At 41.7% G+C, this 27,899-nt stretch overlaps 1 protein-coding gene across 1 annotated transcript in view; it reads left to right on the top strand.

The window, feature by feature from the left end:
- The window catches only part of LOC115105263 (gamma-aminobutyric acid receptor subunit alpha-6-like), a 39,461-nt gene extending 15,442 nt beyond the window's left edge, over nucleotides 1-24,019 (top strand). The window contains exon 10 of the mRNA XM_029627065.2: nucleotides 20,045-24,019. Coding sequence (XP_029482925.2) covers nucleotides 20,045-20,057 — 13 coding nt within the window. The 3' untranslated portion in view covers nucleotides 20,058-24,019. The remainder of the gene's footprint in view (nucleotides 1-20,044) is intronic.
- Nucleotides 24,020-27,899: the final 3,880 nt, after the last annotated feature.

Below are 27,899 nucleotides of genomic sequence, written 5' to 3'. Positions count from 1 at the left end.
ACAATATGTTTCTTGCCCATTATGTATTTATCAGAGCTATTGACCTCACAACTTATGGTGCTAAAACTTGAAGCAGCAACCATGGCACAATCAATCGGAATTGGACAGCTCATGGTGCTGAAGGTAGGCATATTCGAGTAGGTATAATTCATTTCAACAGTCTTCATTTTAATTTGACTTTACTTAACAACAAGAGTGCTTTGTGTTCGAGTCTATTTCTTCTTATACGAGAAGTAAGAGGTAGGCCTACCTGTTTGATAGATGAAATTAAGCTATAGGCATTTGCTATATCCATATATGTGTTGCTGAATTCCTTCACCCTACCTTGTTGTAGCCTACCTCTGTGTCAGTGAAGGGTTGTTAGGTTAAAACTCGAATTAAGGGGGTATGAGAGGGGATGCCATAGGTCTACTTTTTAATTAAAGAAAATTACAAAAATACATTGTTAGATTGTTAATATTGCTTGGGCAGTATTTCGATGTCTGGATGAGAATCATGCCCAAACTGAGATTCTCATTCTTATGCCCAAACGGTCTATTACTCAGGCCCATATGCATATAATTGGTAGATTTTGATAGAAAACACTCTAAAGTTTCCAAAACTGTGAAAATAATGTCTGTGAGTATAACAGAACTGATATGGCAGGTGAAAACCTGAGGAAAATCCATCCAGGAAGTGGGAATTTTATGATGTGGGTATTTTCAACTGAATGCTTATTGAGTATCAAATAGGTTAGGACCCAGATTGCAGTTCCTATGACTTCCACTAGATGTCAACAGTCTTTAGACATTGTTTCAGGCTTGTTTTCTGAAAAATGAAGAAGAATGAGACCTTTCTCTCAGTGGACTGTAGAATCATGCAGTGCTGGTTTGCACAGGTGAACGAATGCGCACCCTTCATTGTTTTTCCTTTCTATTGAATTATTGTCCGGTTGAAATATTATAGATTATTTAGACAACTGACAACCTGAGGATTAATTATAAACATCTTTTGACATGTTTTGACAAGCTTTATCGGTTCTATTAGGATGTATTCGTCTGCATGTTGTGACCGCCTTTGAGCCAGTGGATTACTGAACAAAACCCACCAACAAAACAGAGTTTTGGGGATATAAAGAGGTACTTTATCAAACAAAACAAACATTTATTGTGTAGCTGGGACTCTTGTGACTGCAACCATATGAAGATCTTCAAAGGTAAGTGATTCATTTTAATCGCCATTTCTGACTTTTGTAATTCCTTTACTTGGTTGTAAAATGTTTGTATTCTTTTGTAAGCGGGGCGCTGTCCACAGATAATCGCTGTAAAGCCTTTTTGAAATCTGACAAAGCAGCTGGATTAACAAGAAGTTAATCTTTAAACCGATGTATAACACTTGTATTTTTCATGAATGTTTGTTTTTGACCATTTCTGTATTTTTGAATTTGGCTCTCTGCAATTTCACCGGATGTTGTCGAGGAGGGTCGCTGTCGGAACGCCTGCGCCAGAAAGGTTAAGAAAATAAAAGGGATCTGATTATATAAAGGGATCTATGACTGCGCTTTGGTCCGCGATGCTTCATGCAAGCTGTAAAATACTTGGGAAAGATGTGACTCCGATGCATCTGGGAATATCATTGTTTTGTTTCTTTGACATTCAGAGTCTGACTTTGCTTGGGAAGTAATCTTATTCTGTCTCAATTGATTAAAGCACTTCGCTTTCTGCACAATAGAAGATGTTTAAACTCAAACAGATTTTAGGGAAACATTTGTGACCTCTCATTGGGTTAAGCCACGGAAGAAGAGTAGCTAGCAGTTAAAGCTTACATATTTCTGCGTCGGAAGGCCTACTCTGTCTGGGGTGAAAACGTAGGCATAACTTCTGAAAGTACCATGCTCAGGTTCCTAATTATTTGCGAACAGGGACAGTTTTGATGTAAACAAGACAGTCTGATTTGGCATTGGAGAAATGATAAGATGAACACATATCTCTGTCCAGTCTTAGTCGGTAAATTTGGTTATTTGTGTGGTATTAAAAATAGATCCCACCATTAGTAAAATGAGGTAGAATTGCATGACATTTTTATAAAAGGCCATTTCTCCAAGGACCTGCAAATATGATGCTTTTCGAATAAAGGAGATCTTTCCACCCTTACTCTTGTCCATGGTGGTCTGCGAACCCACAACCTTCTGGCCTGTGCGCTATCAAAATTCCCACGTAGCAATGTAATGCTTACAGGACGAAGAAGTGCGCTCCATGTAACCCCTATGATGAATAACGTTCACTCCCTTACAGTAGGCAAATATAGTTGGTAGGGGTTTTTACAATACATCTTGATGCATTTCTTATATATTTTAAGACTTTTTATGGTAGATGTTTTCTAAGACGCCTTTTCCATTTGTTTGACTTGAATCAAAGCCCTTACGTATGCCATTTTCTAAAATGGAAAATGGTTGAAAAATGCATCCATGCCTTAATTTTCCCAAAATACTCAGGGTCCTTAACTTAGTGATGAGCTTGGAGATAACTATGGTGTTGAACACTGATCTGTAGTCAGTGAACAGCATTCTCACATAGGTGTTCCTTTTGTCCAAGTGGGAAATGGCTTATAGAGTGCAATAGAGATCACCTCATCTGTGGATCTGTTGGGGCGGTATGCAAATTGGAGTAGGTCCAGGGTGTCTGGGATGATGGTGTTGATGTGAGCCATGACCTGCCTTTCAAAGCATTTCATGGCTACAGATGTGAGTGCCCAGGGTGGGACAGTCATTTAGACTGGTTACCTTGGTATTATTGGGCACAGTGACTATGGTGGTCTGCTTGACTGAGTCAGGGAGAGGTTGAAAGCTGGTCAGCACATGCTCTGAGTACGCGTCCTGGTAATCTGTCTTTCCATGCGGCCGTGAATGTTAACCTGTTTAAAGGTCTTACTCACATTGACTACGGAGAGGGTGATCACACAGTCATCTGGAATAGCTGGTGCTCTCACGCATGAGTTAGTGTTGCGTTCCTTGAAGCGAGCATAGAAGGCATTTCTGATAGGCTTGTGTCACTGGGCAGCTCGTGGCTAGGTTTCCCTTTGTAATTCGTGATAGTTTGCAAGACTTGCCACATCTGATGAGCGTGAGAGCTGGTGTAGTAGGATTGGATCTCAGTACTGTAATGATGCTTTGCCTGTTTGTTGGTTCATCAGAGGGATCATCGGAAGGTAGTGGGATGTCTTATAAGCATCCAGATTAGTGTCCCGCTCTTTGAAAGCGGCAGCCCTAGCCTTTAGCTCTATGCGGATGTTGCCCGTAATCCATGGCTTCTGGTTGGGATATGTACGTACGGTCACTATGGGGATGACGTTGTCGATACACTTCTTAATGAACCCACCACATTCATCGTAGCACACTATGAGCAAGCGCTTCAAATAACCATGTAGTGCCGTGTGTAACATAAGAAGAAAATAACACACCTTGAATGGCATCACATTTGTTTAACCAAGAGGAAGTTGGTCATTCTCACCCTCAATGGCCGATGGGAGATCATAAGTTATGGAAGTGTGACACAAACCTGGTGTTGGTTCTGGCCTAATTAATATCTGCAGTTCTCTCTTTACCATCAAAGTTGAAATATGACTCCAAGTGTGTGCATCGGAGTATATTGACATACAGCTGTCTTACATCACCTCAATGTCATGCCCTGGTCTAAGTATTTTGTGTTTTTCTTCATGTATTGGGTCAGGCCAGGGTGTGGCATGGAGTTTTTGTATTGTGGTGTGTTTTGTCTGGGGGTTTTGGTGTGTATGTTAGTGGGATTGTAGCTTAGTAGGGTGTTCTAGGAAAGTCTATGGCTGTCTGGAGTGGTTCTCAATCAGAGGCAGGTGGTTATCGTTGTCTCTGATTGGGAACCATATTTAGGCAGCCATATTCTTTGGTTGTATTGTGGGTGATTGTCCTTAGTGTCTTGATGTCATTGGTCCTGTCTAGGTTAGGTTACACCAGTATAGGCTGTTTCGGTTTTCATTACGTTTATTGTTTTTGTAGTAATTGTATTTAGATTCGTGTTACGTTTGTTTATTAAAACATGGATCGTAATATACACGCTGCATTTTGGTCCGACTCTCCTTCACCATTAGAAAACCGTTACACTCAAGGCTTCATTGGCTAGACCTTACCTGATTTATGGCCATGAGACAGAGGTAAGAGTGTTGGGCCAGCAATCAAAAGGTTTGAATCCCCGAGGTGAAAAATCTGTTGATCTGCCCTTGAGCAAGGCGCTTAAACCTAATTTCTCCAGGGTTCCTTTGAATAATGACTGATCCCTGGCTGGGACCCCACCTTCAGGGGGAGTGGGATATGCAAGAAACACATTTCCATTTCACACCACAAACTTGTACACATGTGAAACAGGACAAATATAAGCGCCACTTGTTTATTGTTTTTGACATTAATACATAATTAGGTTCTCAAATGCTGTAATATTAATACTTTGCAATATGAATATACAATTATTTTAACATATCAATGGCAATATGCAATATACAAAATGTATACATGATTAAGCTATGCAAATATAGCAATATGACAACATTAATGGTCAATAGTAGAACATAAAAACATCTGGTGTGATAGGCCAATGCTAGAGCAGGCTACATTGGCAGTAGCATATTATGGGTCATACATCAAACAACAGATAAAGCTCATAAAGTTAGTCGGCAAACAAGCCAGTACTATTAACTAAAAAGCAAGCCTTAATTTAAAGCAAGTGCACGAAAGGTGCAAACAATGCATGTGGCAATTAACAACTTCATGTAGCATCATAAACTGCTTTTAATGAATCAAAATGTCTGTTTGACTTGGACTATTAGCATTAGCGGCCGAAATGTTACACAATTATTTTTTTAATTTATTGAGTGAATTCCTTTTCTATTTCCTTCCTCGATGTCATAACGTTTTGTACCCACTTTTTCATTGTCAAATACTTTCTTGGATTGTTTTGGAGAGTTTCATCTGAGCGTTTGGTGTGTTTGAAGTTTGTGTTTGAGTTTGTGAAGGACCCAAATAATAGTGATGTTACGTTTCATACTGGAGCTCCAGGGCATATGTTGAAATCGTTAAGCGGTTTACTTCAAAGCAGTGTGCCGACGCCTGTATCACTTTATCAGAAGCACGTGATCAATGACGTCCGAAGCTTAGTTTGGTCGAACAACCACCTGAATGGTTTGGTATTGGTTTCAGTAGAAGACGGCGTTTGGGACGTCATCTATAATAATTTGGCTGCCCTAAAGTATTTTGACCACCGAGTGACATTGGTGTACACTGTGTTGATCGAAGACTCGAGTAATGAACCTACTTTCGACACAATTGGCTGGAAAGCCTTAATGCATTTCCCCGTCACTACCGAATACAGGGGATGTGCTCGTAAACATATTTTTTTTACTCCGCCATAGAGTTTGCTAGAGGGCACACCTGCCACGAATCCCCTCTCTCCACCTTCATGCCTCAAACTGGAGGAATTCTGAACAGTACAGCAGCACAAAGTTCAGTTTGGCTTTAATCTAAACATTTGTCTTCTGATTATGGGGGCCTAAGTTTCTCATACGGTACCTGGCTGTGTGGTTGAGTGGGTCCTTCAATTCCTGCTTCAATGTGTCCAACTTTCAAATCAGATAAAATTATTTGTCACGTGCACAGAATACAACAGGTACAACCGACCTTACAGTGAAATGCTTACTTGCAGGCTCTAACCAATAGTGCCAAAAATAAAACGACAGTAAAAAGACAGTTGAAAATAACAGTAGCGAAGCTATATACAGTCATCGGTTAGTCAGGCTGATTGAGGTAGTATGTGCATGTGACTATGCATATATGATGAACAGAGAGTATCAGTGGTGTAAAAGAGGGGGTGGCGGGACACAATGGAGATAGCCCGGTTAGCCAATGTGCGGGAGCACTGGTTGGTCGGGCCAATTGAGGTAGTATGTAAATTAATGTATAGTTAAAATGACAGCAGCGTAAAATAGAGGTTGGGGGTGGCACACAATGCAAATAGTCTGGGTAGCCATTTGATTCCCTGTTCAGGAGTCCTATGGCTTGGGGTTAAAAACTGTTGAGAAGCCTTTAGACTTGCCACTCCGGTACCGCTTGCCATGCGGTAGTAGAGAGAAGAGTCTATGACTGGGGTGGCTGGGATCTTTGACAATTTTTAGGGCCTTCCTCTGACATCGCCTGGTGTAGATGTCCTGGATGGCAGGCAGCTTAGCCCCAGTGAAGTACTGGGCCGTACGCACTACCCTCTGTAGTGCCTTGCGGTCAGAGGCCGAGCAATTGCCGTACCAGGAAGTGATGCAACCGGTCAGGATGCTCTTGATGTTGCAACTGTATAACCTTTTGAGGATCTCAGAACCCATTCCAAATCTTTTTAGTTTCCTAAGGGGGAATGGGCTTTGTCGTGCCCTCTTCACGACTGTCTTGGTGTGTTTGGACCATTCTAGTTTTTTGTTGCTGTGGACACCAAGGAACTTGCTCAACTACAACTCCGTCGATGAGAATGGCGGCTTGCTCGGTCCTCCTTTTCCTGTAGTCCACAATCATCTCCTTAGTCTTGGTTACGTTGAGGGATAGGTTGTTATTCTGGCACCACCCGGCCAGGTCTCTGACCTCCTCCCTCTCATCGTTGTCAGTGATCAGGCCTACCACTGTTGTGTCATATGCAAACTTAATGATGGTGTTGGAGTCGTGCCTGTCCATGCAGTCGTGGGTGAACAGGGAGTTTAGGAGGACACTGTGCACTCACCCCTCGGGAGCTCCAGTGTTGATGATCAGCGTGGCAGATGTGTTGCTACCTATCCTCACCACCTGGGGGGCGGCCCGTCAGGAAGTCCAAGATCCAGTTGCAGAGGGAGGTGTTTAGTCCCACGATCCTTAGCTTAGTGATGAGGTTTGAGGGTACTATGGTATTGAATGCTGAGCTGGAGTCAATGAATAGCATTCTCACATAAGTGTTCCTTTTGTCCAGGTGGGAAAGGGCAGTGTGGAGTGGAATAGAGATAGCATCATCTGTTTGGGCGGTATTCAAATTGGAGTGGGTCTAGGGTTTCTGGGATAATGATGTTGATGTGAGCCATTATCAGCCTTTCAAAGCACTTCATGGCTATGGACATGATTGCTACGGGTCTGTAGTCATTTAGGCAGTTTGCCTTTGTGTTCTAGGGCACAGGGACTATGGTGGTCTGCTTGAAACATGTTGGTATTACAGACTGAATCAGGGACATGTTGAAAATGTCAGTGAAGACACCTGCTAGTTGGTCAGCACATGCCCAGAGCACACATCCTGGTAATCCGTCTGGCCACGCAGCCTTGTGTATGTTGACCTGTTTAAAGGTCTTACGTCGGCTACGGAGAGCGTGATCACACAGTCGTCCGGGACAGCTGATGCTCTCATGCATGCCTCAGTGTTGCTTGCCTCGAAGTGAGCATAGAAGTGATTTAGCTCGTCTGGTAGGCTCGTGTCACTGGGTGGTTGTGCTTCCCTTTGTAGTCTGTAATAGTCTGCAAGCCCTGCCACATAAAACGACCGTCGGAGCCAGTGTAATATGATTTAATCTTAGTACTGTATTGACGCTTTGCCTGTTTCATGGGTTATCGCAGGGTATAGCAGGATTTCTTGTAAGCTTCCGGGTTATAGACCCGCACCTTGAAAGCGGCAGCTCTACTCTTCAGCTCAGTGCTAATGTTTCCTGTAATCCATGACTTCTGTTTGGGGTATGTACGTACAGTCACTGTGGGGACGACGTCCTTAATGCACTTATTGATAAAGCCAGTGACTGATGTGGTGTATTCCTCAATGTCATCGGAAAAATCCCGGAACATGTTCGTCTGTGATAGCAAAACAGTCCTGTAGTTAAGCACCTGCTTCATCTGACCACTTTTTTATAGACCGGTGCTAGACCTGGTGCTTCCTGCTTTAATTTTTGCTTGTAAGCAGGAATCCGGAGGATAGAGTTGTGGTCAGATTTACCAAATGGAGGGCGAGGGAGAGCTTTGTACGCGTGTCTTTGTGTGGAGTACAGCTGATCTAGAATTATTTTCCCTCTGGTTGCACATTTAACATTTCGATAGATATTTGGTAGAACTGATTTAAGTTTCCCTGCATTAAAGTTTCCGGCCACTAGAAGCGCCGCCTCTGGGTGAGTGTTTGCCTATTTACTTATACAGCTGACTGAGTGCCATCTTAGTGCCAGCATCTGTCTGTGGTGGTAAATAAACAGCCACGAAAATTATAGCTGAGAACTCTCTAGGCAAGTAGTGTTGTCTGCAATTTATCACAATATACTGTACTTCAGGCGAGCAAAATCTAGAGGCTTCCTTAGATTTCGTGCACCAGCTGTAGTTTACAAATATGCACAGTCCTCCCCCCCTTGTCTTACCGGAGTGTCCTGTTCTATCTTGCCGGTGAGGCGTACAGTATATCCCGATAGCTGAATATCCATGTCATCATTCAGCCACAATTCCTTGAAACATAGGATAATACAGTTTTTGATGTCCCGTTGGTAGGATATTCGTGATCGTACTTCGTCTAATTTATTGTCCAATGATTGCACGTTGGCGAGTAGTATTGTCGGTAACGGCAGTTTTCCACTCGCCTTCTGAGGGTCCTGACAAGGCATCCGGCTCTTTGTCCTCTGTACCTGCGTCGCTTCCTCTTGCAAATAACGGGAATGTCAGCCCTGCCAGGTGTTTGGAGAATGTCCTGTGCGTCTTTCTTGTTGTAGAAAAAACCTTTGTCTAATCCGAGGTGAGTGATCGCTGTCCTGATATCCAGAAGCTCTTTTCTGCCGTAAGATAAGGTTCCAGAAACATTATGTACAAAATAAGTTACAAATAACGCAACAATAAAACACATAATAGCACAATTGGTTGGGCGCCCGTAAAACTGCTGCCATTTCTGCCGGCGCCACTCGATAATAAAGGTGGAGTTTCACAAAACATATTCTCCCTAGGCCCATTCCAGACTTGAGATGAGTTGATTTAACATGACTTAAGTATATATTTCATTGATTCCATGTTTATTTATCTCAAGTCTGAATTGGTCACTGTTTGTATGTCTTGATGCTGCCTTTTAAACGCACTGAGACACCAAAAAGTGTTTTCACAACAATTGTTCAGATTGAAGAACCACTTTCAGAGTACTTCCATTCTGTTTTGAAATGCATTCGGTGTATCATAACATTTACATTGTGTTTACATGGATCTCTCAAAAGTGAGGCTCTACTTTTTGGCAACCCCCCCCCCCCCAACAGGTCCAGCTCTCTCCAATTACACACCTCACCATTGCAGGACAGAACATCCCTCACTCGCTTTTAGCTTGACTGCTCCCAGCATCTGGAATGCCCTCCTGGACCACCTGAAGGCATCACAGACTCTGGGCTCCTTAAAAGCAGGCCTAAAGACCTTTCTCTTTAGGAAGGTTTCTGTTGATAGCTATGCTCCTTGGTGTCCTTGTCCCCTTGTAGCGTCAGCTGTGTTCTTTGTGTCAGTTGCTCTAGTTGTGTCCATTTTTATGTTTTTACTATTTGGTTTGTATTTTTTTTATGCACTTTGATGTTATTTTGTATAAATGTAATAGATTCTTATTATTTCTTATTATTATTACATTCAAATATCCTCCAAAAACAGATCTCTGCATAGGTGCACTACTTTTCATGGTTTTACTACACAATGATGGTGTTTGATTCTTTCTAATTTAACAATGCACGGTTACACGACTTCGGGACAGCTTTAGAACCACCAGTGGCTCGACACCAGCCATTAACCTGGGTGTTCTCTTGCTTTACTGAGAGCAAGCCTGTTTTGTATAGCGTGTTTTTTTCTTCCATTGAATATAAATGTAAGGTGCCTCAGGCCTTGTGAGAGAAGTCAGATTTCATGACAGTGATGAGAGGTGTCAAGAGCCGACTAGGGTTTCTGACATTTCCTTAACTGTTGCTATTGATTGATATACTGCAGACTGTAAGCGACCAAGCAGTTAGCTACATACTGTACGCAGCGTTGTGAAAGCCAAGGGGGCTCGGAAGCACCGTGATCAAAAATAGAACAACAGCCAGTGGAGGAGCCATTGAAGTCAGGCTCTCAGGATGTGTGAATAGTGTGTGCATGGTTCATTCCCCAAATGCCAGCCACTGTAAGCTTTCATCTCTCTTTTTATAAATCTGTATTACACTGTACGGTTTTCCATGTGCTACCACCCACTAACCTAACCTTTGGCACTGGGTGCTGTACATCCATCCTAACCCACATTTCTTTCTCATCTCTTGAAAGCCTCCTTTTTAATTTATGGGAAATAAATAACTTTTTCCGTAGATGCTTGCTTCCAAATTGAATGCAGAAATATTTCATGACAAAAGTCCTGATGAAGAGGAGCAGGAAGAAAGACCCTTTAGAGGAGCAGAACCACAGGACAAAGTGGTATATAGTGCCTTCAGTGTTATAACCCATTGATTTATCTTCAGAGTTCGTACTGTTAGGTGACCTAAACTGGGATATGCTTAAAACTTCTTAAGGACGTGGTACCGAAGTGGGGACCACAATCAGCGGAAATGTTCAAGAGCGCCACCTATAGAGGTTGATAAACCTCAAACTTTCATTAAAATTGACATACAATATACTGAATTAAAGCTACACTCGTTGTGAATCTATCTACCAAGTCAGTCAGATTTGTAAAATGCTTTTCGGCGAAAGCATGAGAAGCTATTATCTGATACCATGCACCCTCAAAATACTGCAACGTCACCTAACACGAAAGATTTTGCGTTAGCCGTAGCAAACCAAAACGCTGAAATAAAATATAAAACATTCATTACCTTTGACGAGCTTCTTTCTTGGCACTCCTAGATGTCCCATAAACATCATTTAGGGTCTTTTTTCGATTAAATCGGTCCATATATAGCCTAGATATCGATCTAAGAATACTGTGTGATTAACTAAAAAAATAGCGTTTCATAACGTAACGTCATTTTTTAAAATTCAAAAAGTCGACGATAAACTTTCACAAAACACTTCGAAATACTTTTGTAATGCAACTTTAGGTATTAGTACACGTTAATAAGCGATAAAATTGATCAGGAGGCGATGTGAAATGTTTAGCTTGTCCGTGTAGAAAAAGATGTCTCGAAAGAGGTCGACCCTGCTGTCTCCGCCCGGATTTTTGGAAGGAGTTCCCTTGTTTGGGTTAGACCAAGAATCAATTGCGAATCAAATGACATGACTCTAGACACCATGTGGAAGCTGTAGACAATGTAAACTCTGCTCTATTTAATTCGGTTCACTTTGAACAATTGCCTGTAGTCGCGGAAGGATATATTTTTCCATTTTCAGTGAACAGATTTCCATGCACTTTTCGATGAAACGCCCGTTCTGTTAATGCCACAGCCGTGATGTAAACAGTTTTGGAAACTTCTGAGTGTTTTCTATTCACACATACTAATCATATGCATATACTATATTCCTGGCATGAATAGCAGGGCGCTGAAATGTTGCGCGATTTTTAACAAAAAGCTGCGAAAATTCGCAGCATCCTTAACAGGTTTTAACACCCCGGCCGTCCTACAATCTAAGCTAGATGCCCTCAATCTCACACAAATTATCAAGGAACCTACCAGGTACAACCCTAAATCCGTAAACATGGGCACCCTCATAGATATCATCCTGTCCAACCTGCCCTCTAAATACACCTCTGCTGTCTTAAACCAGGATCTCAGCGATCACTGCCTCATTGCCTGCGTCCGTAATGGGTCCGCTGTCAAACGACCACCCCTCATCACTGTCATACGCTCCCTAAAACACTTCAGCGAGCAGGCCTTTCTAATCAACCTGGCCCGGATATCCTGGAAGGATATTGACCTCATCCCGTTAGTAGAGGATGCCTGGTTATTCTTTAAAAGTGCTTTCCTCACCATCTTAAATAAGCAAGCTGCCCTTGACCAGCACAAAAACATCCTGTGGTGTACTGCATTAGCATCGAATAGACCCCGCGACATGCATCTTTTCAGGGAAGTTAGGAACCAATATACACAGTCAGTTAGGAAAGCAAAGGCTAGCTTTTTCAAACAGAAATTTGCATGCTGTAGCACAAATTCCAAAACGTTTTGGAACACTGTAAAGTCCATGGAGAATAAGAGCTCCTCCTCCCAGCTGCCCATTGTACTGAGGCTAGGAAACACTGTCACCACTGATAATCGAAAATTTCAATTCAGCATTTATCTGCGGCTGGCCATGCTTTCCATCTGGCTACCACTTCCCCGGTCAACAGCTCTGCACCCCCTGCAGCAACTTGCCCAAGCCCCCCCTTCTCCTTCACCCAAATCTAGATAGCTGATGTTCTGAAAGAGCTGCAAAATCTGGACCCCTACAAATCCACTGGGCTAGACAACCCTCTCGTTCTAAAATTATCCGTCGCAATTGTTGCAACCCCTATTACTAGCCTGTTCAACCCCTCTTTCGTATCGTCTGAGATGACTATAGACTGGAAAGCTGCCGTGGTCATCCCCCTCTTCAAACTCTAGACCCAAACTGTTAGAGACCTATATCCATCCTGCCCTGTCTTTCTAGTCTTCGAAAGCCAAGTTAACAAACAGACCACCGACCATTTCGAAGCCCACCGTACCTTCTCCGGTATGCAATTTGGTTTCCAAGCTGGTCATGGGTGCACCTCAGCCATGCTCATGGTCCTAAACGATATCATAACCACCATCAATAAAATACAGTACTGTGTAGCTGTCTTCATTGACCTGGCCAAGGCTTTCGACTCTGTCAATCACTGCATTCTTATTGGCAGACTCAACATCCGTGGTTTCCCAAGTGACTGCCTCGCCTGGTTCACCAACTACTTCTCAGATAGAGTTCAGTGTGACAAATCGGAGGGCCTGTTGTCCGGACCTCTGGCAGTCTCTATCGAAGTGCCAAAGTGTTCAATTCTCAGGCAGACTCTTTTCTCTTTATATATCAACGATGTCGCTATTGCTGCCGGTGATTCTCTGATCCACCTCTGCGCAGACGACACCATTCTGTATACTTCTGGCCCTTCTTTGGACGCTGTGTTAACAAACCTCCAGACGAGCTTCAATGTCATACAACACTCCTTCCGTGGCCTCCAACTGCTCTTATATGCTAGTTAAACTAAATGCATGCTCTTCAACTGATCGCTGCCTGCACCCGCCCAACGGTTCTTAGAATATGTGGACAACTACAAATACCTAGGTGTCTAGTTAGACTGTAAACTCTCCTTCCAGACTAACATTAGGTATTCTCAATCCAAAATTAAATCTAGAATCGGCTTCCTATTTTGGAACAAAGCCTCCCTCACTCAAGCTGCTAAACATACCCTCGTAAAACTGACTATCCTACCGATCCTTGACTTTGGAGATGTCATTTACAAAATAGCCTTCAACACTCTACTCAACAAATTAGATGTAGTCTATCACAGTGCCATACATTTTGTCACCAAAGCCCCATATACTACCCACCACTGCGACCTGTATGCTCTCGTTGTCTGGCCCTCGCTTCATACTCGTCGCCAAACCTGCTGGCTCCAGTCTTTGCTAGGTAAAACCCCGCCTTTTCTCAGCTCACTTTTCACCATAGCAGCACCCACCCGTATCACATGCTCCAGCAGGTATATTTCACTGGTCATCCCCAAAGCCAACTCCCTCTCTGACTGCCTTTCCTTCCAGTTCTCTGCTGCCAATGACTGGAACGAATTGCAAAAATCACTGAAGCTTGAGACATATCTCCCTCAATAACTTTAAGCATCAGCTGTCAAAGCAGCTTACTGATGATCACTGCACCTGTACACAGCCCATCTGTAAATAGCCCACCCAACTACCTCATCCCCATATTGTTATTTATTTTTGCTCTTTTGCACCACAGTATCTATACTTGCACATCATCATCTGCACATCTATCACTCCAGTGTTAATGCTAAATTGTAATTCTTTCACCACTATGGCCCATTTATTGCCTTACCTCCTTACTTCATTTGCACACACTGTATACAGACATTTCGATAGTGTTATTGACTATGTTTGTTTATCCCATGTGTAACTCTGTCTTGTTGTTTTTGTCGCACTGCTTGGCTTTATCTTGGCCAGGTCATAGTTGTATTTGAGAACTTTTTCTCAACAGTCTATCTGGTTAAATAAAGGTGATTATTTTATTTTTTTACTTATTCCGCATTTTTTGTGTTATTTAAAGTTAATTGAATTTACACAATACTCCACGTCAAAGTGAAATTGTGTTTTTAGAAATGTTTACAAATGAATAAAAAAGGAAAAACTGAAATGTCTTCAGTCAATAAGTATTCAACCATTTTGTTGTCACAGACCTAAATAAATTCAGAATACAAAATGTGTTTAACGAGTCACACAATAAGTTGCACGGACTCACTCTGTGTTTTTGACATGATTTTTTAAATGACTACCCCATCTCTGTACCCCACACACAATTACCTGTAAGGTCCCTCAGTCGAGCAGGGAATTTCAAACACAAATTCAACCAAAAAGACCAGGGATGTTTTCCAGTGGTTCACAAAGAAGGGCACCTATTAGTAAATGGGTTTAAAAAAAGACATTGAATATCCCTTTGAGCATGGTGCATTTGTTAATTACACTCTGGATAGTTTATCAATACACCCAGTCACTACAAAGATACAGACACCCTTCCTAACTCAGTTGCCGGAGATGAAGGAAACCACTCAGGGATTTCACCATGAGGCCAATGGTGATATTAAAACAGTTACAGAGTTTAAAACCTCTTAGATGTAAAGGGACCTGCGTGGTTCTGGTACTGGTTCCGAACAAGTGTTTTGCTTGTAGATCTGTGGACACCATAAATTGAAATGGCTTGCGTTGAGCGATACCCCTGGTTCCCACATGACGTAGGATGTGAAATCTGAAACCACTGGAAGCTGGGATGTCCCTTCTACCATTTCATTTGCTCTTCTGACTGTCCATCAACTTCTGGCTGAACCCTACATCACAGGCACTGACAAACCACATGCCTGCATTCACTATATTATAGTGCAGCAGGAGAGAGTGGTTTCATCACTATATCACATTCAGAGATCTATTAGCCATTCATCTAAAATAATTAATAGGTTTAAATCAAAAACACTTTCTGTTTGTCATAGACGGACAACTATAATATGAGATGAAATACAAGTTCCTAATGAGTTCAGGAACCCAAGCTAGAGCTCTGTGAGATGATCACAGCGATGGGGTCAGATGTTTTGATCAAGAGAGACCTTTAGAAAATGTGCACATTTGTGTATTTTACAGTTATTAGAAAGGTGCAATCTTATATGCTTTCTAAATGTAGTATAATCAAATTATAACACAACTATGTTCATTAATGTGATGACAATTATTTTATCACGTCAATTAACTATGTTTAATTATTACGATGATTAAATTAATCGTCGTAACAGTTAACTCATTAGCAATCTTGGGGCACAATGGAAAAAGTGTATTTCACAAAAGATATAAAGATCTCTCACGTTTCAGTCATCAATCAGTCATTATTTAATTGTTATTTACCTTCAGTCTCATTCTGAATGTCGCAAAATCCTTGGATATCTGCACGAACCCTAGCATAAATGATGAATCAGCGATGTACAAATTGGCTTAATTATTTATTTACTAAGTAACTAAATAATCACACAGAATTAAATGAACACACAAACAGAATAGCTTCGACATTGATTGCTACGTAAGTCAATGAAAAGTCCCTTATGAACTAACCCGATATGATGGCTTGGTAGACAATGGAAAGGGTGGGGACAGATAAAGAGCGGGAAAGACAGAATGGACTCACTACATACAGTTGATATAAATGCTAATACTTTCCATAATACGGTCCATTTTCTGTGGAGAGTAATTCATCAGAAGTCTCTCATCCTTCCGTGCTTCTACACCTGCATTGCTTGCTGTTTGGGGTTTTAGGCTGGGTTTCTGTACAGCACTTTGAGATATCAGCTGATGTACGAAGGGCTATATAAATACATTTGATTTGATTTTATTTTGATTTGGTTGTGTTCCCCAGAAGTCACAATGTCTTTTGTAGCTGGAGCTTCTCAGACTTCTCAGAGTGTCAGTTATAATGGATACGTCAGACGTACCAATGTTCATTTGTTAGGGATGTGTTCTTCTCTCGTCTTTGGTCGATTTTCCTAGATATTTTACATATACAGCTGCAGACTGTGAATGTGTAGTCTTTAGTTTTGTAGTTTTCTTAACCATTTGTAATGTATTTAGTTGGTGCTGCGCGTAACTGGTCTATAGAGTGGTAGCCATTTAAATTGCCAACCATTTCAACATGTTGCTACAGCTCCATGCTCTTTGGTCTATAGAGATTTTCTTCTTCTTTGTTGAAGGTTTCAGAGTGTCTAAGCATTTCGTACCTTCCAGCTCACACTGTCGGTCCCGCTGGTCTATCGAGTGGTAGCTATTTCAATGTGGGGACTCTCATCCTTCCGCTTTCTGGACTAATGTTAATTTCGCTAGAAGTGGGTTTTAGGTACTCTGGAAAAGGGTGTGTTGCATGACGCCGACATAATGTCTCTGTGCTCACGTGGGTGTGGTCACTGACTGGTTAAGACTTTATATGAATAACAATTATTTAATTTAGGAGGCTAACATCACATTTCATCTTCTCACAAATAGTTTCATATTTAATCATATACGTTCCGTAACATTTAGATGCGAATCTGATCACTGGGAAAAATACACATTCAGAGATACAGTTATGTTGTTCTACTATCCTTAGTTACCTCACAAATGAGTAATGAATTTGACATGATTGTTCTTTAAGTACCCACGGTCCCTTCCAAATGTTTGGATTACAGAAATATTGTTTCATTATTCAACCTTTGATGTTACCGTACTGCAACGTCTCTCTCTCTGTGGTAACAAAGCGATTTAACTTCCATATCTGAAAGAGTTGGAGAGAGAGTTTTGCTGCAGGTATTTACGACCATCGTAAAACTGTGGTGGGAGAGAGAGAGATATAGAGAAGGGGGATGGGATGAGGGGGGGGGGGGGATCTGGTGCTTGTGATCCTCACCCAAAAGGGCAAGTCATGACAACTAAGTAATTCTAAGCCTTATTCATAGTTTGTTGAATATGAAATACATTATATAAAATATTTCATATTTGTATCATATTTCTACTGTGTACTTGAGCTTGTGTCCTCAAACGGGACTACATCTCAGCAATTTGTAATTTTTTCCAAAAAGTGTTGATTTGTACCTTTTCTTGGGGTATGCAGCATTACAAGTTATTGTTTATGGCCCTCTCATGATAAATCATTTATTTGGGGGATTACATAGATTACATTTTGTTACATTTAACTGTTTTTAATGGCTGGGATAGGAGATAGCTGCGGATTGATCAACAACATTGTAGTTACTCCACAGAACTTACATAAATGACAAAGTGAAGCAACTTATTATGTGAATTGTAAAGCACATTTTTACTCCTGAACTAATTTAGGCTTGCTATAAACAAAGGGGTTGACTATTTATTGACTAATGACATTTCAGCTTTTCATTTTAATATATTTCTTAACATTTAAAAAAACATAATTCCACTTTGACGTTCTGGGGTATTGTGTGTAGGCCAGTGATACACAATCTCAATTGAATCCATTTTAAATTCAGGCTGTAGCACAACAAAATATGCATCAAGTCAAGAGGTGTGAATACTTTCTGAAGGCACTGTATGTGTTTATATTCCGGACTGACATAGCTCATTCTGATATTGCTTAATTCCTTTCTTTTTATTTTGGAGATTTGTGCGTATTGTTTTGTATTGTTAGTTATTACCGCACTGTTGGAGCTAGACAGCATTTCACTGTACCTGCAATAACATCTGCAAAATATGCGTAACTGACTAATAAAATGTGATTTGATTGGATTTGTTTGAAACAAGGCACTAAAGTTAAACTGCAAACAATGTGGCAAAGGAAATTCTCTTTTTGTCCCGGGACACAACGCGTTATGTTTGGGGCAGATCCAACCCAACACATCATTGAGTTCCACTCTTCGTATTTTAAAACATGTTGCGTATGCTTGTCATCAGCAAAATCCTAGAGGCAAAGGTTCCTTCTCCTTCTGCTTTCCAACAGACACTGGGAGACAAATTCACCTTTCAGCAAGACAATGACCTAAAACACAAGACCAAATATTCACTCCAGTACCAAGACAACAGTAAATGTTCCTGAGTGACCTAGTTACAGTTTTGTCTTATATTGGCTTGAACATCTATGGTAAGACTGTCTTACAATGATCAACAGAGGATAACAGAGGAATTGATCCTGATTCGATAACCCTCACAGCTATTGTCCATTCACAACGATTAATGAAATATTGGCACAGTTTTTTTCTCTCCACAGAATAAGTTGGTATACGGTTGATAAGCAACCATTTTTGTTTTTTTCCAAATGAAACCAGTCTGTCAAAAGTTGCAAATGCCAATCTAAATTCTCAAACTATATACATACTGCAATTGCAACCACAAAACCTCTTTGCTTTGATTTTAGGCATCAAAATACAACCATTTCCCTTGCTTACAGTAAAATATTAATGTTATTTCCAACAACCAATGAGCAACTCTGCTGTAAATGCTGAGGAGCTTTGGCAATGACATGGAGTGACAAGGAGTGGAATGTTAGCTAAAAATACTGGTACCCAGACTAGACCTGCCTTGTGTGGCTTTTTAATGAATAGGGCCATCTAGACCTGACATCAAGGAAACACATTTGCTGCAAAGGGCTTCTGTGAGCCCAGTGCTCACTGCACATGTCATGTGGAAGCTAAAGCTAACTATAGGCAATAAGCTTTCTTTATTCCAGACTTGAAAAATAGCTCTTTCCTGGTCACTCATAAAAGAAACCACAACATCTAATTTCTAATTAAATTTCTGTTTTCTAGCACAGGCCTTTGCTATAGCTTCAGTTTAATGATCATTACATTACTGCATCTCAGGCAGATAATAGAAGGGGCCAGTAAAACTGTAATCCTCATTTGACATATTTGTCTTTATAGCCCCAGGGGAGAAGTATTGACCCTATGTGTGTGTGTGTGCGCGTGCGTGCGTGCGTTTTGTGTGTATTTACGTGCATGCTACATGTGTGTGTATGTGTGTGTGTGTTTTCATGCATGTCTGTGTGTTTATTCAGGCAGAGAAGTATGAATATTTATAGATCCATGTAAGCTAGCAAATAGTTTACCATGACTGCTCACTGCGAAAGTCTTCAGGGTTGTCAGGGTGAATTCAATTTCCCATCTCTTTTATGAGATATTCCTATTCCATATTCCTTTTAAAAAGGACATCGTGCTTGGCACAGCATCCCCTTATCTTGATTAGTCAGTGGTTTTGCAAAAAAAAGTCATCTAAGACAATACAAAGGGATCTATTCCTTCCTAGTGCTGTTGTCCACACAGATCAATAGAGTTGTGGTTCTGATTACATTTCACAGACACACACACACACCCATAGGAAACCGGAAACAGGCATTCTTGATAACACCAAATGCAGTACTACACGGTTGAGGATGGCTGAGAGCTCGCTCCGAATAATCCCTCGGTTTGACACATAGACAGAGGAGGCGTAGGTGTGGAATACCTGGCAGTCTTTCCCAGGAAAGGAATGAAAGAGGTGGACTAGTTTTGCAAGGTCTTTGTCGACAGCCCATGAGCAAGGGATTGATTCAAATAATAAGGGCCCTGCCTGCCAACCCGGGGAGGGAATGAAATTAGAACTCCTTCAGTATGGCGGTTCACACTGCTGGCTGGCTGCTGGGCCGTTTGTGTGTGCTAATACACACTCCATCTCCCTCCTGCGTTCACAAGATGACAGCAGAGCTTTATTTCTTTTCAAAAATGTGTCACATGTTGCCCATAAGCATTCTCCAACCCCCTCAGTACACCCTCTACTACACACACACAGCAATATCTCTGTTAACTGGACTGTAGTTATAACCGCACGTTTCTGGGTTCTTATTTTCTCTCCTTTTTCTTTGTTACAGAGACAGCGTGTGAGCCCCGTCCTGGAGTGAGCCCCCTCACTGATCTCACACGGATGCACATGTGCACACACACACACACACACACACACACACACACACACAAACAAACACAAGGACACTCGCCGTTTGGATAGATGACAGAGAAGCTTGCCAAGGTTTTCTTTTTGATGCTGCCTCTGTACATTGTGTTTTTTGTTTTTTACTTTCAGTGTGTGACTGATTTGAAGTGCTCTGCCAACTGTTGACCTGGGAGCTCAAGTTTTATCATAGCTCATGGGCCAGGGCTCTCGGTCTATTTCAAACAGGTACTCAATCTCTTTCTCTCACACACACCCCGCTGCGTCTTCCCCCTGAAGAGAAACGATGTGCATTGGCACTTCTCTTTCAAGTGTTCTGCCCCTTCCCGGTCCCTGTCTGAAACAGAGGGACTTTCCTAAAAGTAGCGAGTATCTGCCACAGGACTGGAGATAGCGGAGTCACTTCGTCTGTGTGAAACAATACACGGCCTGGCTGCGTCTACCCTGGACAGTACTGGAAAACACACCTGAGGGGAGTACTGTGCACTGCCTCCACTCTGACTGACTGTCTCCCCCCAATTTAAACTTTCTAATCGCTCTCGGTTTTCGGTTCATTGTCTTATTTTCACTCCTCTCATGAAACATTTCCTTGATGAAGCCAAATCGTCAAAGAGTTGTTCTTGGTTCCTCACATACATTTTAATATTCGGAACTACTCAAAAGACACACACCCAAAGACACACACACATTCACAGGGACAATCTTGTAAGACAGTCAAATCCAAATAAATGCAAGGATCATCGGTCTCTCCACGTAGGTCAAAGATCAATCACAAGGCCTGTATTTGTTGGCATCCACCAACTCAAACTAAACCCTGGACTTTAATGAATTCACAATATTCTCTCCTTGCTAACTTTACTTGGCTATGTTTGGCGTATCAGAGAATACAAATATAGTTCCCTGGCAACAGCCCGCCTCTCATTCAATGGATATATTATTTAATGTCAGTGTTGTTGTTTGTTTTAATGTTTTCTATTTTTGCACTTTTATGTAATTGTATCTGTCGTTATTGGACATGAAAGAATGCTAAGGTGGTTTGTGGTTGGCAATTATTAATTAAATGACCGATTTACATTTAATTTAGAACTGCATCCTCTCACAAGCAATTATGCACCATGCCAAATGCATTCATTAACTTCGGTCTGGATTTACATGTAATTATGCACTATTTCCAATTAAAAGAAAGAAGTAAATGATTAAATCCACAGAGTAGCGCCATCTAAATATATCCCACGTTCATATATGTATGTGTGTGTTTATTGGTTATTCATGACTGTCTTTCCACTGGCTGCCTCTCTCTCTCTCTCTGCAGCACATACTGCAGCTTTATCAACACACTTATCAGCACCATCAAGCATCTGTTTGACTTTTTTATTTTATGATAAAGTCCATTAATATTACTCCGGTCCGTTACACCTTTCCGCATTTCTTTCCATGTTCCCCCAGATAATGTAGTGATATTTTTTGGCGAAGGAAAACTAGATGGACTGCCTTCAAATTGAACCTTCCTTCTCTGCTTTTGATGTGGAGTCTGAGGAGACACAACATTTCAGCTCGGACTACACTGGCAGGCCCTGGAAGGGACCTCTTGACAGTTGCCTCTGAATAAGACTGACTGAACCTAAAGGAAGAGGCAGAGGAGTGGCTGATGTATAGCTCTGACTGTATAGCCCTATTGAGTTGGTTATTTAGTTGAATGAAATGGAAAAGGAAGATGGAGGGGGCTGTATTGGAGACCTTATTGTTTTTCTCCAACCTCAACCTGCCTGCTTATGGCAAACTTACTGGTCTCTTTGGGGGACAAGCACTAGCATGACCTGTGACCCTTCAGTGTCCTTGTTAGGGGTTTGGAGTGTTGGGGTTTTGTGTATCGAAGACCATGACATCTACCGCCCCCTCAATATCGTATTTCACTACAGGCATGAGTCACATTGATTCCTAACCACTGTTATTTGCTAGCTTTTATTCACAGGCTAAGCAAATGTGAAAATGAAGCAGCAATATGGTAACATGTTGGTCTTTGTGCATATGTGAATATTTCATGATTACTGTAGTTATAGATTTATATTTTTATTTTCCTGTCTTAAATATCCTGCTTGATGTATGGCTATTATGTTAATTATTTGTACTGATCTGAAATGTATTGCAGCTTTTGTATATACAGTGCCTTGCAAAAGCATTCAGACCCATTGGATTTCTTCACATTGTAGTGTTACAAAAGTGGGATTAAAATTGGTTTAATTATACTTTTTTTGTCAGCAATCTGCACAAAATACTCTAATGTCAAAGTGAAAGAAGAATTCTAGATGAATAAACATGAAATAACTCAAATATAGCCGTTGCAGAAGCATTCAGCTCCCTGAGTAAATAATTGTTCGATAAACCTTTGGCATCGAGGCTTCTTGGGTAAGTCTGTAAGGGCTTTACACACCTGGATTGTGCAATATTTTCCCATTATTATTTTATAAATTCTTCAAGCTCTGTCAAGATGTTGGGGATCAGGGTTAGACAGCAATTATCCAGTTTTGCCATAGATTTTCAAGCAGATTTAAGTCAAAACTGTAACTTGGCCACTCTTCTTGTTAAGCAACTACAAGGTAGATTTGGCCTTTTGTTGTTATTGCTATTGTCCTGCTGAAAGGTTGAATTCCTTTCCCAGTCTGGTGTAGAGCAGACTGAAACAGAAGGATTTTGAAACAGGAGGATGTTCCTCTAGGATTTTGCCTGTGCTTAGCTCTCTCCTCTTTATTTTTCTCATGATAACCTCCCCAGTATTTACCGATACCAAAATAAGGAGGCAGTTACTCAATGATGTGTTGTGTTGGATTTGCCCCAAACATAAGGCTTTGAATTTAGACCAAAAAAAGTATTCCTTTGCTGTGTTTTTTTTGCAGTATTACCTTAGTACCTTGTTGCATATGACAGGTAGCCTGGCGAGTAGGAGCGTTGGGCCAGTAACCAACAAGTTGCTGGATCAAATCCCCAAGCTGACAAGGTACAAATGTCATTCTGCCCCGTAGCAAGGCAGTTAACCCACTGTTCCCTGGGTGCCGATGATTTGGATGTTGATTAAGGCAGCACACCTCTGCACCTCTATGATTCAGATGGGCTGGGTTAAATACGGGAGACACAAATTAGTTGAATGCATTCAGTTGTACAACTGACTAGGTATCCCCCTTTCCCATGCACGTTTTGTTTGAATGCTCTGTACTCTTCTTTTCACTTTGTCATTTAGGTAATGATTATGGAGTCACTACAATGTAGATCCATCCTCAGTTTTCTCCCATCACAGCCATTGAACTCTGTAGCTGTTTTAAAATCACCAATGGCCTCGTAACTTTCCTGAGCAGTTTCATTCCTGTCCTGCAGCTCAGTTCAGAAGGACGACTGTATCTTTGATGTGTCTGGGTGGTTTAATACATCATCCACAGCATAATTAACTTGACCACGTCTGATTTGTTATTGTTACCCATCTACAAATCACTTCCCTTCTTTAAGAGGCTTTCAAAAAGCTCCCTGGTCTTTGTAGTTGAATCTCTATCTTAATTTTAAAAAATGTAAATGTTCTTCCACTATCACATTACAGGGTATTTAGTATAGATTCTTGACGTAAAAAAATGGCAATTAAATGCATTTTTAATCCCACTTTGTATCACAATAAAATGTGAAGTAATCCAAAGGATCTGAACACTTTTGCGAGGCATTATATATCATTATATTCTCTATTTAGCACATTAAAATCCACTTGTTTTTATTTTCCCTTGGAGACAGTTTTTATTGCCATAGAAAACAATATTTTGGTGTTTAGACATTGTCGTTTTACTAACAATCTCCTCAATACTTTCCCTCAGGATTGTGTGTATATTATCATGTTGAATAAAGTCAAAATATGTTTTGAGTGTTTCTTTCCTTGTCAAATGCACAACCCACATCACAAAACATGATGTATGACATGATGAAACATCCCTTTCAACCAGTCAGATAGAAATGTATTGTACAGTTGTTTATGTGATGGGTAATGTGGCGAGCCAAGAATATGTCCCTTCAGCCCTTTTAGTAGGAATGAAACAAAGTAACCGAACTGGAGATTGAGAAATTGAGATTAACATAAACCAGTGTAGTACATCTCAGGCGTATGTATTTTTCATTCATGACGGTAGTGTGGCGGGGCTGTTCTTACTGTAAAAGAAGCCCCCGTCTCCTTCTATCTCCTCTGTCCCAACATCCTGAAAGAAGCCGCAGGGCAGAGGAGTGTGAGCGGGTACGAGAGAGAGATTTCCTCATTTCACTTGTCCTCTGGTCCAAACCACAGGACGCCCATGCGCTCCAAAGCACTGGGTCACCCTCCTCTCTGGTCAAAAAAGGGTAGAGTGCCACCTATTGGTGCACTGCCTGTTTCCTCCAACTACACCTCCTCCTCTGCTCTGCACAGGCTCAGCATATCCCTTACACACACACAGGTCTTCTCGTAGGCACTACATGTGCAGTCGGATGAGGGAATGGCATTTTTGTGTCTGCTTTCTGTTTTTGAGGTGAACTTTTGCTAAAGTAGGGGAACTTTTAGTTGTAAGGAGTGCTGCTGTGCCTTCTGGAGCCACACTGATATGTGTAGGTGGATACAGAGCAAAGAGAGAAGACATGATCATCCCGGACCCCAAACCCAAAAGAAACCCTGACCCCCCCACACACACACACAGTCAGGCACAGAGGCATAATCAGTGGTGTGGATGGGAGGCAGACTGCTGTTGTGTCTCAGGCTCCATCACACTGAGTATTATGATGTTTTCCACAGGCTTGTCAGAGGGCACCATATTAGGCCCATCGTATTCACTCATATGTCAGACTGTCACATGCAGTTGGATCCATCAACATCCCTGACACTGTCAGAGCTAAAGAGAAGGTGGGAGGGTGAGCCAGCAGAGAATTAGAGAGAAAGATAGGTAGAAAGAGAAGGATGAATGAATAAAAGAAGCATAGATGCAGAACTCCCACTCTCTCATGCCTGAAATGCCAAGCTGGTGCTTGAAAAACATGACTGCAAATCTGCTCAAATAATTAACACAAATAACGTGTGGAGCCTTTGAGACAGATTTTGACTCAATTGTATTTCAGTCTATTCCAATATATGAAGGAATGACCACTATATCGTCTGTGGATGGATCAACCATTCAATTTCTGCTCAGAGATGCTCAACCTCATGGGTTAATGTCTGCCAAGCTAAATTCTGTCTTTGTTGAAACTGAACACTAAGAGTTGGAGTCGGTGTTGATGTATGTCATCCTAAATCACACATCTTAAATAGGCCAGTCGTGTTCATCACATTGCTGTATGTGCTCTTGCTAAGCTATCAACAATTATAGTCGTGCACGAGTTCCGTTTGATAAGACAAATAATTCCTGTTTTAATGTATTATATAGAACAGCATGTTCTGATTAAAACTCTCACGAGGCACAGTCGAAAATCAATTCAAATCAGTGACAAATGGCCGTGTTCGATGGGCTCCAATGCTTCACACTCCCTTACAGTTATGATGGTAAGAGGGGGGGGGGGGAATTCAGCTTCGGATTGAAGAGGCTGGTGTGTCCCACACAGTGATGTCTGATATCAACCCCACATTACTATATAGTGAGGATAGATATGCTCTGGGGATAAGTCATGCTGTATGCAGAAGACTAGAGGTCCTGTAGAATGAATAGCCTCTGAACCCACTGAACCTACCTACAGTATTAGCTACCTTGGCCTTATCCTCATTGAGAAATGCTCCCTGTTTTGCTGTGAGAACCAAAATAACCTGGTGGGTGTGTATTGTGGCCTAATTTAAAGTAAACAAAGCCGAGAGAGAGTGTACTGTATCGTAGCCATTGCTCTAAGAAGTATTCTCAGGTAAATGCCTATAAATCCACGAGGGGGCAATTAACCTGGCAGGGTAGAGGTGAGGTACAAGGTGACTCTCCCCCGGGATCTGTCTGTTGTCTCTCGTAGAGGTAATGGGGCAACCATTTTCATAATTGCCTAGCACTTAATACTTGCATAACAAGTGACTGACTATATTAGCTGGTTAAGTTATTATATATTTTCATGAACAATCAAATCCCTTTTAGTCAGAAATCAATGTGTCATATGCATGCCTAATGGTCTACCATGTGACCTCTGTTGCTCCAGGACTCTAGGATCCTGCACTGCCATGGGGCCGGTGGAGCGTAGCTCACAGCAGTACCCAGTGGGGATGGGCGCCACACGGCCCCACAAGCTAGATGGTTAGCATTTAGCGCCACGTGGCCCTGCAAGCATAGATGGTTAATGTTTAGCATGGAACCACTCTGTATGTGTATGTGAGATACTCATACACACATGGTGGGAGGCCTTGCTTTCCAGCTTATGATTAAAAGCTCTTCTCATGCCATGGCAACAGTTGTGCTTTTCTGGGATCCAGAGAGAGAGCTGGATCCAACCAGGCGGCAGTATGCTGTGTTGCCACTCCGATCTTCTCCGCTACGCTGTAGTTAAAGGGCAGAAGGGGTGCTTTATGCATCTGGGCCCCCAGGCTCCTTTTAGCATGTGGAGATAATCAAGGGATGACTTGAAGTGATTGGCATTGATGACTCACCGCCAAACCAGGTGTCTTGGCCGGGGGCCGGGGGCCTGTGACGAGTATTGGGGGCAACCAGTGTCCTGCAGCAACGAGGGGCTCATTAAAAGCGGATCATTTTATTGAACACCAGAGCGATCTGATTCGCTGCTGTCCATTCAAGAGGCCTTATCTCTTTTAGGGTGTTTCCAGGCGGCGATTAAATACAATGAGAGTGCAGTTAATATTGCAGATATATACACTGAGTGGACAAAACATTAGGAACACCTGCGCTTTCCATGACGTAGACTGACCAGGTGAATCCAGGTGAAAGCTATGATCCCTTATTAATGTAAATTGTTAAATTCACTTCAATCAGCGTAGAGGAAGAGACAGGTTTTTTTTCCCAAGGATTTTTAAGCCTTGAGACAATTGAGACTTGGAATGTGTAAGTGTGCCATTCAGAGGGTGAACGGGCAAGACAAAAGATTTAAGTGTCTTTGAACGGGGTATGGCAGTAAGTGCCGGTTTGAGTGTTTTCAAGAACTGCAACGCTGTTAGTTTTTTCAAGCTCAACCGTTTCCTGTGTGTTTCAAGAATGGTCTACCATCCAAAGGACATCCAGCCAACTTGACACAACCGTGGGAAGCGTTGAAGTCAACATGGGACAGCATCCCTGTGGAAGGCTTTCAACACCTTGTCGAGTCCAGACCCCGAAGAATTGAGGCTGTTCTGAGAGCAAAAGGGAAGGTGGTCCTAATGTTTTATACAGTCAGTGTATATGGGAAGGGAATGTGAAGAAAACCATAATGTTTAGGACCTCCTACCATACATGTAAACTGTCGGATTATTGGATCATCCATGACCCAGTGAAAACGGTCTAGTGCTGCACCTTTTGTTTTGATCCAGCCTCAAACCTTTACGCATCTTTCTCATCTCTCCTCTGACACCATAACACCAAAAAGATGGCCTGGGAGGTTATTGGGGGTAATACAAAAGTCAAACACTTGTGCAATATCCACAAGCAAGCAGTTTACTGGCCCACAAGGCACAGATTATGACTGAATGGCTGCATTCTATGCGTAATCACTCAAACGTAACAATAACTGACGGAGGAGGGTAGAATCAAGTTAATGCTGTAGGTCCAAACAGTATGGAACATGACAGATGGTAGATTGTAGTAGTAGATTACAATAAACATGACATAATG

Source organism: Oncorhynchus nerka, linkage group LG22 (assembly GCF_034236695.1).
Source record: "Oncorhynchus nerka isolate Pitt River linkage group LG22, Oner_Uvic_2.0, whole genome shotgun sequence".
NCBI classification, from domain to species: domain Eukaryota; kingdom Metazoa; phylum Chordata; class Actinopteri; order Salmoniformes; family Salmonidae; genus Oncorhynchus; species Oncorhynchus nerka.
The sequence above is the reverse complement of the archived record's forward strand: the minus strand, read 5'-3'. Positions and strand labels throughout refer to the sequence as shown.